At 40.6% G+C, this 16,682-nt stretch overlaps 1 protein-coding gene across 2 annotated transcripts in view; it reads left to right on the top strand.

Annotated features, from left to right (window-relative positions):
- NELL2 (neural EGFL like 2) overlaps window positions 1–16,682 on the top strand; it is a 360,426-nt gene that overhangs the window by 260,254 nt on the left and 83,490 nt on the right. For both annotated transcript variants that reach the window (XM_056573979.1, XM_056573978.1), the window contains exon 12: window positions 2,126–2,254. In XM_056573979.1, coding sequence (XP_056429954.1) covers window positions 2,126–2,254 — 129 coding nt within the window. The remainder of the gene's footprint in view (window positions 1–2,125; window positions 2,255–16,682) is intronic.

Genomic DNA, 16,682 nt, shown 5'->3' with positions numbered 1-16,682 from the left:
TCCCATCGATCACATCCAGGACTTCATTGGTTGGCAATTGGAAAGGAAGCTGCCAGGAGCAAGTGTTGAGGAGTTTCAAGCCCAAGTGCATTCAGTGTGGCAGGGTAATCCTCAGACAACCAATAATATCCTCATTGACAGCATGCCAGGGTGTATAAGTGTGTGTATTTTAGCTTGATGCTCATAGTTGATACTAAATGAATCAAAAATATTGAATATTGTGTGTTCCAATTTTTTATAATTTGCATATTATTAACATGTCTATTAATCTGTGATTTACATAATTCCACAACTTTTTCTTGTTGGTTTTGCAATTTTAGTGTTAAGGAGTGTATACTGGTGTAAGGATGGCTCCTAGGTATTACTGGGTTAAGAAAAGGTGTGTCTACTTCAGCACCATAGAAAATGAATGCAGCTGCAGCCCATGCACGACTCTATTTAGAGGTGCAACTCGGGTGTCCATTCTCAAGATCATAGTGAGGGGATGGGGGGTAGAAGTTGTCTGATCCCTACAATCAGACACTAATCCTTTATCTGTGTGGATAAGTATTATTAATTGGAATACCCCTTTAAGAACTGTAGCCCTTGCATAGGTGTGTTTGAATAATAGCTTGTTTAAGGCAGAGAATCCAGTGGTGCTTAATGGTCTGTTCACACATACAATATTCTGCGCAGATTTGATGCACAGATTTTCTGATGCAGATTTCAACGTAAACTGAACATAACTTGAAATCCTGCACATCAAATCTGTGCAGAATACTGTACGTGTAAATACGAATAGGAGAAGTCTCATACAAAAAAAAATTATCCCCTATGCACAAGGTTGGGGATAAGTTCTATATCGCGGTGGTCTGGGCACTGGGGCCCCCACAATCTCCTGTATGAAGCCCAGGCTCTCCCCTGAGGCTCTCCTCCCGAAGGGGGGGCCACCACGCTCCCTCCATATATCTCTATGTGAGAACCGTTTGGCTTTCCTCTGCTTTCCCATAGAGATATATACAGAGGGGGCCTGGAGGCTCCCGCTTCGGGCAGGGGGCGTGGCGCTCCGCTCCAGGGGACAGCTGGGGCTCCATGCAGGAGATCGTGATGGGCCCCAGCGCTTGGACCCCCTGCAATCTAAGTTTTTTTTTGTATGACATGATCAAAAGGGAGATTGCAGGGGTCCAAGCGCTGGGGCCCATCACTGGAAAACCATTTTTTTTTATTTTTTTAAATCAACTAGTGCCAGAAAGTTAAACAGATTTGTAAATTACTTCTATTTAAAAAATCTTAATCCTTCCAGTACTTATCAGCTGCTGTATACTACAAAGGAAGTTATTTTCTTTTTGAATTTCCTTTCTGTCTGACCACAGTGCTCCCTGCTGACACCTCTGTCCATTTTAGGAACTATCCAGAGTAGGAGCAAATCCCCATAGCAAACCTACCCTGCTCTGGACAGTTCCTAAAATGGACAGAGGTGTCAGCAGAGAGCACTGTGGTCTGACAGAAAGCAAATTAAAAAGGAAAAGAACTTCCTGTGGAGCATACAGCAGCTGATAAGTACAGGAAGGATTAAGATTTTTAAACAGAAGTAATTTACAAATCTGTTTAACTTTCTGGCACCAGGGGAGTACCCCTTTAAGTGTTTTGTTCCCTGGGCATGTAGGGACCAATGAAATGATTGTTATCAGGATCTTAGTTTATCTAAATCTGTTCTACCAACCTATTCTGCCCTTGGTCAGGTGTATTAGCATAATGTGCTATGTCATATTTTACATCAGAAAAGATTCTTTATTATATAAATTATGTAGATAATTGTGGGTCTCTGAGGCACAGGTGGCCCCATACATAATATTTATAATATTATACCAATACACTGCTAGTTTTGCACAGAACTAGTGCTTTTCAGAGAGCCACAATTTCCTCTAGTCCGTGCTTTTTCTTGCTATATGTATAATTTATAGAATCTGCAGATCTTGTAAAGATTTCTTACATCATCTATCTCTTTATGCTCTCTCTCTCTCTCTCTCTCTCTCTCTCTCTCTCTCTATCTATATCTATATCTATATCTATATATATATATATATATAATCTGTACAATGGATACATGTTATAGAAACTAACTGAGATTATTGTTATCCTTAAGGTTATGACTTTTGCTCGGAAGGACATAATTGCATGGAGTACTCAGTCTGCAAAAATCTAGATGACAAAGCTGTTTGCATCTGTCGTGAAGGATTCCGGGCTCTTAGAGAAGACAATGCATACTGTGAAGGTACCTAAATGTGAATGTATCTATTATACTGGTGCAGCATTTAAAATTCATTCTGGGAGATGTTTAGCTGTGATATCATGCACTATACAGTAAACTTATGTAGATAGCAATAAATTGTCCCACTGCATTATGGTGCATTCACACGTGATAGTATTGTAGCATTTTTTATGATCATTTTTGTTAAAACCATATTGCAGTAGTGATGAGCAGAACTGTAACCCAGCACCACTACTAGTTAAATAATGCAAGAGAGTTACAAGATGACTAATTTACAGTTCTTCTATTGACGCATAGAGGAACTGTGTTGACCACTGCCGCTCTGTGCATGAGGATAGCCGGTGTTCTGAAAACTAATCTTCAGATCAACGGACAGGTGATTGCGGGCGTCTCACCACTTGGACTCCCTGCAATCAGACACTTATTCCCTATACCGTGGATAGCAGGAAAAGCAGATGCTGGATAGATGGAATACCCGGCAGGAGTTCCTTGTCTTCCAATGAAAAACCCGACTTAAGCTGGTGGCGCTTCCCTGATGAGATGACACGCGAGTCAAAGTGTAGGATTAGTTTACTTTTTATTCATAAAAAATGGATAAAAAGTACCCTAATCCTACACTTTGACTCCCGTGTCATCTCGTCGGGGAAGCGCCACCAGCTAAAGTCGGGATTTGTTGGAAGACAAGGAACCCCTGCCGGGTATTCCATCTCTCCAACATCTGCTGTTCCTGCATTCTACACCGTCCTGGACGGGCTGACGGCCGGCTGCTCCCGACATATCGCATAAAAGACCTGCTAAAATTATTATCAGTGCTGTGCCTGCTTTGCGCAACCTACGAAGGTCCATTTACACTCCTTTTGCACTACTATATGCCATAATATTGGATAATCAACACTATTTAGCGCCATTTCTATCCCTCTTTTTTGCACTATTCTCTATACCATGGAGGATAAGAAGAAAAGTACCTGAGTTCCCCGTTAAAGGGAACATATAGTCTTGTGTTTTTATAGTTTCATCATGCATATATAGTAGCATATTTGGATTTGCTGGTCAGAAAGTACTCGTGATACATCTCACCATTTGATATTCTATTATCCAATTACTAATTCCCCAAATTTCTATTTGGATTGTTGTAAGTATATAAACAAATAATAAATAAATAACATGAATTGTATCAAAAGTAGATCCTTAGAACTATTTATCCAAGACCATTTTATTAAATGCTTAGAATAAAATATATACAATGCTGTTTTCTCAGGTTTTTTTTATTAATAAAAAGGCCTGACTAAATTATTCTTAATCCCCATGTAGCATGATTTTTGAATTGACTCCTGATGCATTAACCATTCTCTCAGTTTAATACTATAATTGTCTATATGTAAGAAATCTCATAAAACAATCATAGTAAATGCTAAGCAAATACAGTCACTAAAGCTTCTTGGGTTTTATTTCTGCTTTTTTGTTAAATGGACCAGTGGAAGACGACTGTGAGTTTATATATTTTAGAGTACTTATATACTTTATGCATGTGATATTTGGAGATTACAACTAAATAAGTACATTTCAGGTAGAATATTAAATGGAACATTCTTTATCGAAATATAAAGCAGCTAGTAACAAAATCATTATTCAATATAACATCACACACAGATTGTATTATACCATCCAGTTCTTTGTTAAGGTAAATAAAAAAGGCAACTCCAGATGTCACCAATGCCATCATTCAGAGGTCATTTCTTTACATTGCGGCTATGTTGACATGGTCTTTTACCCTATTTTTCAAACCTTAAAGAATATATATATATATATTTTCATTATTTATTCTTATTGAACTCATTGAAAAACGGCTGGTGATTCAAATTCAGTAAAATTGTATGGCTATAAAATGAAGTGCAAGTCCTTTTTTTTTTGGCCATGTATCGGTAAACATAATTTAAATGTTTGGAATGTTTTTGCATGTTATTTGGGCAGTTATTGTCCCAAAAAATGTCTGCTTTGCAAATTGCATAATACTTTTTGTTGTAGCTGTTTTTCTTTTTAAGGCTAAAATAAAGATAAAAATTAGTGTGCTCATTGGCTTAATGTGGGATTGCTTTCATATTTATGGAATATTTTGGATCAATGTCTTTGAGGAAATAGTTGTCTTTGAGGAAAAAGGCAAGCTAATCCTCTACCTTCCACTTCTTGGAATTTTAAGGGTTAACTCAATGCTGTATACTACCTTTTGCACCAAATTGACAATTAAAAATGTGTTATATTTGGCATGTCCTAAAGGCTGTGTGGTCTGCATTCTCCACAATTATGCCCTATAACAGGAAAAGAAAACCCATTTCATCGTTCTTGGGGATGAGGTCTACGGAACTTTTTAATGGAGAGAAGCATAGGCTTTTTATCTTAGAACCTCCAGAAATATCTAACTTGAAAGGGTGCTGACTAGTAGTGAATAAATCTGTGCCTGAAAGGTGAAATTACTTTTTCATGTTATATAATGTAACACATTATAAAATCATTTCAGACACAAAAAAGTGCATGTTACATGCCGGAAACCAAACTGACTTGGTTGCTATTCGTTGTACTGAAATGTTATATCCCTGTTTATTTGATTGATAAGTCTCTCGCTGCTGAAGGATGAGAATGACATTTATAATATCATCTGTGCTTGTACTTCAAAAAAATGTATTCCAGTAATATTTGAAAACAAGTATATGAGATTAACTATAATAAAATATGACTTGACAGCCACATTCTGAGATGATTCACAACTCATTCAATTTCTAAGCAATTTAACAGAGGTGACTGAAGGAAAATTACCATTAAAGCAAATAAATACTGGATTACACTATGCACATTAGATGACCTGCACAGCTATTACACCAGTTAGAAGAAATGGTTTAGTTTGCATCTCCCACTGTGTTCACTGTGGTTTCTTGGATAACAAAAGATACATAATTTGTGGCTATAATTTCTGCTACTATGAGTATGGTTATTAGCATGTGAATCATTCCAACTGCTACACCTTTTGCGTATACGTAGAATTTACATTGAAGAGAAAACTTTTCAAGGAGAATTAAGACTCCTCAGTAGGACTCATTTCTTGTTTGTAAAATGTCTAAAAAGTAAGTACACATCCTGTTCTGTCTCATTTATCGCAACACCAATCAGGGACATAACTATAGGGGGTAAAAGGGCAACATTGGCTCCAAGGGGGGCTTCAAGGCTCCTCTCCCTAATAAAAAGACACCAATATTATAAATGGTGCATAGTAGACATGGAACACATTTTGCATTGGGGCCCAGGAGCTATACATTACATAACTGATACAATTTAGTTATACAATTTAAACTACTGAGAGATGAAATAGGAAAGTGGACCATTCGACCTGGAGTTTGCAGGTACACTGAGGGAGGTGCTTTACATGTGGCATATATATTAGTCACGATTTAACTTTACTAACTATACCATGACTAAGAATATTATTGATTGAAATGTATTGGCATGCTGTATTTGTTTTACTTCTACTCTATGACTGTACTCTTTTAACTGAAAGCACCTACAATGGGCCTGTGGGCATAAAAATTGGTCCATGGAGCAATGGGGCACCAGGATGGGGCACCTAGAAGAAGAAGGCAAGCCGGCAATAAGGCAGGGAGGTAATGATATGCCCTGGGCCATGTTCTTTTAAGAAACATTGGGTCTTGGTGTTTATTTAAATGTTTCTTCGATACTCACTACCTTCTTAAATGTTGTTGCAGACAGTGCACACCCCCTCATGGCAATAGTGTTTCCTAATAGCAGGGGCTTCTTTCAGCAAGACAATGCACACTACACACATGTTCAGGAATGGTTTCGGGTACATGACTTAGAGGTGTTGACTTTTCCTCTAAATCCCAGAGATCTCAATCTGGTTGAGCTGAGGTTGGACATAACATATCGAACATCTATCTGCTGCTAATAACTTGGTGACAGATAGCACGGAACCAAATACTAATAATAAATATAGAGGAATAGGACACATGCTATGTGTAGAAATATAAAATATCTAGCACATGGCAAAACTGTTTCGTAAAGGTTAATATTTTATTAAGAGCCACCATAAAAATGATCTGAACTGTCACTTATGTGTTTCAGGCTTCAATAGCCCTTAGTCATAGTTATGTATGTGTGTACGAATAAGATTAAATGGAGAGGCATGAAAATAATTAGAAAATTTTAACAGTCAGTGAACAGTGCCGTCTGTCATGGGAAAAGGTGCATACTCCGAAAGATAAAGAGTAATTGGGAATAATAGGTAACTAAACAATGCTGTAAATTTACAATTACTGCAGAAAACTGGCAAGCAGCATATATATATGTGCCAGAATGCAGAGACATTTTGCTTAGTAAATCTCCCCTATTATTTTTTATTATTGCATATAATAAACATTTGCTTCACCTATTAGTAATTTCTTTTATGTAGAGATTACTGCAAGCTCAAAATTTCCATGGTACAAATTCATAGATCTGCCAGCTCTCCTGTTGACCTTTTTGTCCTTTGTACTGTATGTGCGAGTATTCTGACACTTACCTGGAACATTAAGCAGATGCAGTAAACTTTGTAAACAGGCATTACAAACATATTTCTAACAGTTTTTGAAGCTGCAACATTAACCAGGGAACACGTTATGGACTGTAAAACAGACATCTGTCTGAGTTATTGTTTTTAATTTTGATAAGCCAAATGGGGTCAATGAGGCATAAACTTCTCTACATCCAACCAAACTGAGATGACTCTTTGAGCATATCAAAATGTATATATACTGTATACTTTAAAGGGGTATTCCAGGAAAAAAAACTTTTTTTTATATATCAACTGGCTCCAGAAAGTTAAACAGATTTGTAAATTACTTCTATTAAAAAATCTTAATCCTTTCAGTACTTTTGAGCTTCTGAAGTTAAGGTTGTTCTTTTCTGTCTAAGTGATCTCTGATGACACGTGTCTCGGGAAACGCCCAGTTTAGAAGATATTTGCTATAGGGATTTGCTTCTAAACTGGGCGTTTCCCGAGACACGTGTCATCAGAGATCACTTAGACAAAAAAGAGCAACCTTAACTTCAGAAGCTCATAAGTACTGAAAGGATTAATATTTTTTAATAGAAGTAATTTACAAATCTGTTTAGCTTTCTGAAGCCAGTTGATATATAAAAAAAGTTTTTTCCTTGATAACCCCTTTAAGGTGAGCCTATTTACCAATATTGTTCTTAAAACTAATTTCCCAGATTTTCGCTTTTAAAAATAATCAGACTAAGAAATAAGCCATCAAAGTCTTAATAATTTAATATTGAACATTTGGAAAACATTATTGCTTCTCTATTTAACAAACCCTCATAGCAAAGGAAAGGCATCCTTCCTTGTTCCACACAAGATTTCTCTAAAGAACTGAGCAGAAAAAAGTATTGCAAGAAGTAATTGTTTTCTCTGCTCAAATCCTACAAATAAACAGACACTGTATAGAAACCCGATGGACCGATGGATCCATTGATGTACAGTGGTCCCTCAACATACGATGGTAATTTGTTCCAAATGGACCATCATTTGCTGAAACCATCGTATGTTGAGGGATCCATGCAATGTAAAGTATAAGACAGTGGTCTACAACCTGCGGACCTCCAGATGTTGCAAAACTACAACACCCAGCATGCCCGGACAGCCAACGGCTGTCCGGGCATGCTGGGAGTTGTAGTTTTGCAACATCTGGAGGTCTTAAGGTTGAAGACCACTGGTATTGGAGGTTATACTCACATGTCCCCGCCGCTCTGGAACGTCACCGCTGCCCTGGATGTCGCCCTCCATCGCTGTCACCGCGTCCCCGGCAAGGCCTCTGCTTCCCCGGCATCCTCGCTCTCCGTCGCCGCCATCACGTCACTACGCACGCCGCTCCTATTGGATGACGGGACGGCGTGCGCAGCGACGTGATGACGACGATGGAGAGCACCGATGATGCAGGGGATCCCGAAGAGGATGCGCCAGAGCCCTGAGGACAGGTAAGTGATCGTCAGCGGACCACACAGGGCACCGTAAACGGCTATCCGGTGGCAGCTGAAGCAGTCTGCGCTGCCGGCTAGCCGTTTATGCGATGGCCCCGACATACAAAAACATTGTATGTTGATGCTGCCTTCAACATGCCATGGCCTCTGAGAGGCCATCGTATGTTGAAATGATCGTATGTCGGGGCCATCATAGGTCGGGGGAGTCACTGTACATTGTTAAATGGACCTGTTCAACTCCATTTTGTGGCCTGAACTGAGACTATGATGAAGCTCTCCAAACAGAGCTGAATAGATTACCAACTATTATCTATTGGGCAGTAGAAGCTCTATAGAAAAATCCTTGGAGGCTCATTGGAGGTCTGCAAAACAAAGACCATGTTTTTAAGCAAAAACAAAAAACAAAACTGAAAAGACACAAGGTGCCACATTAATTTTGGTGAAGAATGTTAAAAAAAAAAAAAGCCTAGTTTTTATTTTTCAATGTGGTTCTGCATAGAAGAAGCTCCCTTTTGAACTCAGTGGGAGCTTTGAATAGGTATTCCAGTTTAAAACACTTTACAAAAATAGACGTTGCTAGGTGCTTTTGGGGCGATGTTTTGTGCCATTGCACTGTAGTTATCAAAGTGTCTCACAACATTTGATAACTATGGTGCAATGGAACCAACCCGATGCCCCAAAAAAAGGGTTGAAACAAATCACGTAACAACTCTCCTCCCCAGTGAAACGTTTTTTGTTTGTGTGCCATCATTATCTCATGTATGGTCTGCCTTCTCATGGATTTGCACCATGGCAGACCCCCCTTGCCCCCCCCAAAAAAACTACTATGTAAAAGAAAGGCACACATAGTAAATCCCTGCCCACTGCAAACGGCAAAACCCAAAGTGTTCTAAACTAGAGCACTTTCGGTTTGGCGCAAAATGTGTCTGCGCAAAACACATGCAACAAATTTAGAACTAAAAAAGTTTCCGAAATGAATGATAAATTCCCCCCTTATCTCCTTTTCACAGGAGAGGTGATGTGTATCAGATAGTGGAGGGGAATCCAACTGCTGGGGCCACCTGTATCTCAAAAAAAAAGGGACCCAAATCTCACTTTGGCATGAAGAAGTGAGTTGCCGATTCCCATTACCACTCTATTTATTGTCTTTGGAGCTCTAGGACATAGCCAAGTACAGCTCTGTGGATAGGTTTTAATTTGGAATACCCCTTTAAAGAACTGCATGTTAAACCACCTGAAAAACCACATAAAATCAGTACCAAAAACCACACAGCAGGTTGGCATGTGAACAAACCCTAAACTTAATTTGTAAGATTAGAATACATCCATGGAAATGTGTTGCATAATATTCCATTTTGAAATCTGCCAGGCCTTTATGTTTGTTAGATCATGGATTATCGGGAGCAAACTCACATCATATACTTTTATTTTTAATTACTAACATGGCACTAATCTATATTTTAGATCTGTATTTTACTTTATATGAATTTATTTTATTATATAGTTAATCTATTATGTGTTTTCCAAGAAAATTGGAGTTGGTCTAGAGAAAATGTGAATTCTCATTTATTGTAAGAATTTTAATCAGAAACCTGACTATGAATGTAATTACCCAGCTACACGTACAGAATTATGTCGGAAAGAAGAGACTGAATAGGAAACACTTTAGGTTATGTAGTTTTATATTATTATCACATAAATTCACCAAGTTTGATAAATCCCGGGTGATATGTACGGTAAATGCTGTTTTCATTTTCCCACGTCAGGTTTCATGTTTTAATTAGAAATGTCTTCACTTTGGATTGATGTAAGCACAGTAAGCCGGGGACAGTAACTTTAATAGTGTGTCGCTTATATAACTATGGGGAAAAAATTACTTGGCTGGTCATACAATTTTAAATTGCTTTTGAAAAAAAACCTACATGGCAACTGCGTAGAAGTTGGATAATGATGGGAAAAGGGAACACTGAAAATGAAGCATGACACATTTTCATTCTAGCTGTAGAAGAATACAAGTGAGGATTGAATAGTCTGTCAAGTTATTATTTTGAAGTTCCGCAATCTTCAAAAAAATAAAATAAAGTGAGTTGTAATAGTGGGGCGATACTGTGACACAATTAGAAATAGCAGAAAATATACTTTATGCCATTTTTTGGTGCAGTTTTTTTCTCCACAAAACAGGAGTTAAACCCAAAAGATGAGAAAAGAATGGTCAACAATGGAGATTTAATTCATAAAAACAAGTATTCAAGGCATCTAAAGCATGTGCATGGATTTTGGCAAACCCTGATTAAATGAATGGAACAGTCCTTGAATTTTCTGCAATAAATTGGCCACCTGTGAAATATTCTAGATCCTCCTTTTATACAGAGTAATAACGTTTGCAAGGCTAAGAAAAGCTTTACATCAATCCAGTTCAGCCTATAATTTTTTTATGTTTACCAGGAAAAAAGCAAAAAAAAAACAAAAAACATAAGGCTCAGTTCATATATCGTAAAATTATAAGCAAAATACAGCCATATTTTTAATCTAATAATGTACATAATAAAAGTCTATAGAAAAGTGGTGGTCAGTAATGAGGAGCGAATTGAATATGACAAATCCGAATTTGTTACAAATTTCATGAAAAATTCCTTTTTGTAACAAATATGAATCGGTTCATTAAACTCCATTTATTGTGATCCAGGCTCCAGGGCATCTAAAATGGCGGATCCACAAGTGAGGACCTGGGGAAAGGAATCCTGGGAAGGCGGGAACAAGGGTAGGTGGGATGACCTTGAATCACATGCAGGATACAGCATATCAGCAGCCAGTCACCCCTGTGATATCACAGCCCTATATAATCGGCAGCCATATTCCGGCTAGTCACTTCATCCTTTCACTGAAGAGAGACAGGACAGACAGTGCTGCGTGTTACACAGAAAAGCTTTTTACAGCAGCGTTTGATCTCCTAGTCACGTCAGCGTTCTGGTGGACAGAGAGCAGTGCGTTTTTCACGGAAAATAATTTTTACTGCAGCGATTAACCTCCCAGTCATTTTCTACAGCAGTGTATTACAGAGATGGGCAGAGAGCTGTGTGTTGCCTCATACGTTTGAACAAGCTGGCTTAGCTGGAGAAACCTTAGCAGAGGAGAGAGAAATACGTTTTTAGCGCAACTCTGTGTCTTTGTTCCACAACAAATGGTCTACTGGTTATACTAGTCTGTAGACGGTATAATACATACCCAGCAGTCCATTCCTAATAGTCTTTGAGAGAGTGCAATTTTGGGTTTAGTACACAGTGACTGTGTGCTGCAGCACTGTTGTGTACTGATGGTGTTGTGCACAAATATGTTTTTTAAGCGTACTGTAGCGCATTTTTCTGCCCTCATAAGTGAATACCACATACCTACATCTAAGTAGTGTACTTTTTTGTACCTGGTAATGTGTCAAGGGCCTAGATACTGTGAAAGTCCAGGCAAAAGTAATCACTGGCTGGTGTTTCACTCCAATACTTTTTTAAGAGTACTGTAGTGCATTTTTCTGCCCTCATAAGTGCATACCACACACCTACATCTAAGAAGTGTACTATTTTGTACCTGTTAATCTGTCAAGGGCCTAGATACTCTGAAAGTACACACCTGCTGCTTTTCTAGACAAATACTGTTTGAAGCGTAGTGACGCCGCTCCCTCTTTCAGCCAGCCAAGGCTCCACCACCTCATCTGAAGAAAGCTGCATGTCATACCCTCCTTCTGTCGCTCCAGATGCTCCTGCTCCTCCTACTTTTAGTCAGCCATTCCGCCAACAATCCATCGGCGAAGCCATGCCCAAGAGACAACAATATGCGGCCACTCATCCAACGGCCCAGAAGCTGAATGTGCTCCTGTCCAATTTATTAGTGCTGCAGTCCCTCCCTTTTCAAGTGGTGGACTCTGCACCTTTCAGAGAACCGATGGCTTGTGCTGGGCCAAGGTGGAGAGTCCCAAGTCGTCATTTCTTTGCAAAGAAGGCAGTACCAGCCCTGCACAATTTTGTGGAAGAGAAGGTGGGCCAGTCCTTGAGCCTGTCGGCATAGCCACAACACCAACTTGGTCAGGTCACGGCGCTTCCTCCTCCACGCTCTCAGGTCGTTGGTCCTGTGACAATGTGCGACTCCACCTCCTCATCCTCCACCATGTCCTCAGCCTCCATTGCACAGTCAAGTCTCAGTGTGCAGGGCACAGCGGTGTCCCGTTATTCTTCATATGGTTTGCCTTGGCGAACTGAGTCACACAGGGAAGGAACTGCTAAAAGTCATTCATAAAGAAATCAGAGCATGGCTTACTCCACAAAAACTGGAAATGGGAACCATGGTGACTGACAACGGGAAGAACATCTTGTCTGCGCTACAACAAGGAAGGCTGAGCCATGCGCCCTGCATGGCACACGTATTCAATCTGGTTGTCAAGCGGTTCCTGAAGTGTTCCCCACATTTGCAAGACATCCTAACAATGGGAAGCAAATTTTGCATGCACTTCAGCTACCTGTACACTGCAAAGCACACCCTCCATGAGCTGCTGCGTCAGAAGGGTGTCCCCCCAACATTATTTGATTTGTGATGTTGCCACATGTTGGAACCCTCCATATGTTGGACCGACTATACCAACAGAGAAAAGCCATTACCGATTTCTTGATGATCCAAGCGTCAACCAGTGGCAGCTCATACTTTACACCTGCCGTTTGCTCAGGCCCTTTGAGGAAGCCACATTATTAGTCAGTTGCCAGGATTACAGGATGAACAACATAGTTCCACTGCTTCATTTCCTACAACACGTGTTGGAAATGATGGCTGGTCAGGGCACTGGAGATGTGGTGCCTACATCTCACGGCCACATGAGTCCTTGGGGGGCTGAACTGAAGGAGGAGGGGCGAAGGGGCACAGTGGAGCACAGTTTAGGTTTTGCGAAATGGGTGGTTTTTCTAGTCATCTGACAGGAGAGGAGGAGCATGAGCAGCCAGAAGAGCTAGAGGGTTATGAGGAAGGCGAGACAGAGGACCCAGACACAACATGGCAGTATGCCGTGGAGATGGAGGCAGGGAGTCCCTCCAAATCACTTTCGCAAATGGCATGATGCATGCTCACTTGCTTGCGTAGTGACAGCCGAATTGTCACCATTCGGTAGCGGGATGACTTCTGGCTCTCCAACTTATTGGACCCTTGCTACCTCCACAAAATGGGGGCCTTTTTTTACATCCACTGAGAGGGGGGACAAACTGACCTACTACAGTGACAAACTACATAGTCATTTGGTCGATGCCTATCGGGGCCTTCGTCCATCCTCCCGGTGCCATCAGAACGGGTGTTTAGTACGGTGGGGGCCATAGTCACCCCAAAGATAACTTGTCTGTCCATGAAAAATGTGGAAAGACTGACCTTTGTGAAAATGAATCAGGCATGGATCAGCCAGGATTTCCACCCACTAATGCCTGATGCATCAGAGTAGATTGACCATGGTGCCACACCAACATTTCACAAATATGGATAGTGGCAAACAGATTTAAGGTGCTGCTCCCCAGTTACAAACATTCCTCCGCATCAGACCTTTTGTCACTCACCTTCGTCACTGGGTACTGCTCTTGCCACCCACTCCACCACTCTGTCACCTGGTCACTTTCAGGACTCCTGATGCTGCTGCTGCCACCTCCACGCTATCTCATTCTGCCACCATACGGTCTCCTCATGCTTCCGCCACCTCCAGGCTGTGTTATTCAGCCACTATATGTTCTCCTAATGCTGCAGCCACCTCCTAGCTGTGTCATTCAGCCACTATTTGGTCTCCTCATGCTTCTGCCACCTCCAGGCTGTTTCATTCAGCAACTATATGGTCTCCTCATCTGCCGCCAACTCCAGGCTGTGCCATTCAGACACTATATGTTCTACTCATGCTGCCGCCAACTCCAGGCTGTGTCATTCAGCCACTATGTGGTCTCCTCATGCTTCTGCCACCTCCAGGCTGTGTCATTCAGCCACTATGTGGCCTCCTTATGCTTTTGCCACCTCCAGGCTGTGTCATTCAGCAACTATATGGTCTCCTCATCTGCCGCCAGCACCAGGCTGTGCCATTCAGCCACTATATGTTCTACTCATGCTACCGCCAACTCCAGGCTGTGCCATTCAGCCACTATATGTTCTCATGCTGCCGCCACCTCCACGCTGTGTCATTCAGCCACTATATGGTCTCTGCATGCTTCTGCCACCTCCAGGCTGTGTCATTCAGCCACTATATGTTCACCTCATGCTGCCGCAAACTCCAGGCTGTGTCATTCAGCCATTATATGCTGCCACCAACTCCAGGCTGTGTCTTTCAGCTACTATGTGGTCTCCTCTTGCTGTTGCAAACTTCAGGCTGTGTCAATCAGCCACTATATGCTGCTGCCAACTCCAGGCTGTTTCATTCAGCTACTATATGGTCTCCTCATGCTGTTGCAAACTCCAGGCTGTGTCAATCAGCCACTATATGCTGCTGCCAACTCCAGGCTGTGTCATTCAGCCACTAAATGGTCTCCTCATACTGATGCCTCTTCCAGGCTCTGTCATTGTGCTGCCATGTGACATGTGACTCCTTGTTAGATTTGGTCTTCTGAAACGACACTGTTTATTCAAAGTAAACGCCGGGCCCGGGACATTAAAATTTTCAAAATGTTAAATTTCAATTTCAAAATGTTACATTTCAATTTCAAAATCGTAAATTTCAATTTAAAAAAAATCAATGTAATCTTTTTAAGACTGAGGCCCTATGGTCATCGACGTCATATATTAGCTGTGAATTTACCACAAGAATCCAATGAAACAGGTTGGAGCGATAACCATAACTGATTAAATGAAACATTTGCAGTTCCACAAAGCATAAGTGTGTGTGTGTGGGGGGGGGGGGGGGGGGGGTTGCTAAGAGGCACGGGCTGGGACAGGTGGTAGCTCACCTCACGGCGGACTCAGATTAAATGAAATAAAATTTACATAAAAAATCTATTTATTCTCGTCAATTTTGATGCCATATGGTCTCCCTGCTGCCACATTTAGATACTCTGCGGCAGTGATTCTAATAGCGATGCCTGTAATCTGCATGTCCTACTGAATAACAGTATTATTTCCCTAACACGGCACACTCACTATGCGTGTTAGGACAAGGCAAAGTATTATACACCCCTATTGAGGCCCTCTAAAGGCCAGAAATAGACATTTTTAACAGCGATTAACCGCAAATAAATTCAGCCCAAACTACATTTTTTCGGAAAGTTCTGCGAATCGGTCAAATAAAATTTTTCAAAAATTCACTCATCTCTAGTGGTCAGTGCACATGCTGCGGAAAAATGTCAATAATTTCAACATTGGAATTCATGCCTTCATTTACCTTTTAATTAAATCAAGCAGGGAAGAGAACCTTGTCATCACAACAACCTTCTCCACTGATAGAATTCATTCTATGTAAAAGCTGTCTATATTCTGTTGACTGTACCAGAAAGAGTGCCATATTTTCTGGGTCTACCTTCTTCTGCTTGTAAAGAAATTAATTCAGCTTACAGAATGTATTCAGTTATTGCTTTCAATGCAGTTCACTAATGAATTATGAAAAAATCTTTTTTGAGTGTTTCATGAGTTTTTGAGTCTGGAAAGTGAATACGCAATTAATTATTTTCCAAGCACTGCACAAATTCGACCTTTTAGGAGTTGCAATAAGATTGGTGTGCCAAAATAGTGAGGGAAAAAAAAATAGCTGTTGTATGAAAAGCCAAAACATTATCCCTTTTTTGTGATTATGGGTTGTGTCTGTGTAGGCCTGGCTGGGAGTAGCAGCAGCAATGGTGGTGTAATGGTGGTAGTTGTAGTAGTCAGCGGAAAGCAGGCATTGGTGAACTAGTGATACTTCTAGCCAGGCCTTTTGATGCTGCTTCATGTGGTTACAGAGTCATGCTTCCTAAACTTGGACCCTGGCTATGCCTTACTTTCTTTTCTTTTTGGAGAGAAAAAAATGTTCACAAGGAAGGATACCAAAAAGATACACTACTACCCAATTGTTCCCCTTTTCTGTAAGGCTTTTTTCTCAAGCCTACAGATGCACCAGCATCATCGTCATCTGATCTTAAGCTGATTTTACCAGCCGGCCTATGTCTGGTACATTTGACAGATGTTTGGGCCCTTCCTCCACTTTGCTCTTAATTGCTGACATCATCATTATAAAACTCCTCCTCATTGCCCTCCCCCCCCCCCCCCCCCCACACACTCTTCTCAATATGAGCTTTTGATGATCTGATCTTGGACTCTTTGTTCCCCCCTTAGAATATATTCACGGAACTTTGGTGTCAAAGTCTAAATATTTCTGTAAAAAAATATTCAGAGTCAAAGTCTAAATTTTTCTGTAAAGCTGTATTTCTGTTATTACTAAATA

This window comes from Hyla sarda, chromosome 4, assembly GCF_029499605.1.
Source record: "Hyla sarda isolate aHylSar1 chromosome 4, aHylSar1.hap1, whole genome shotgun sequence".
NCBI classification, from domain to species: domain Eukaryota; kingdom Metazoa; phylum Chordata; class Amphibia; order Anura; family Hylidae; genus Hyla; species Hyla sarda.
Note: the sequence above shows the minus strand (reverse complement) of the source record. Positions and strands in the feature narration are given on the sequence as shown.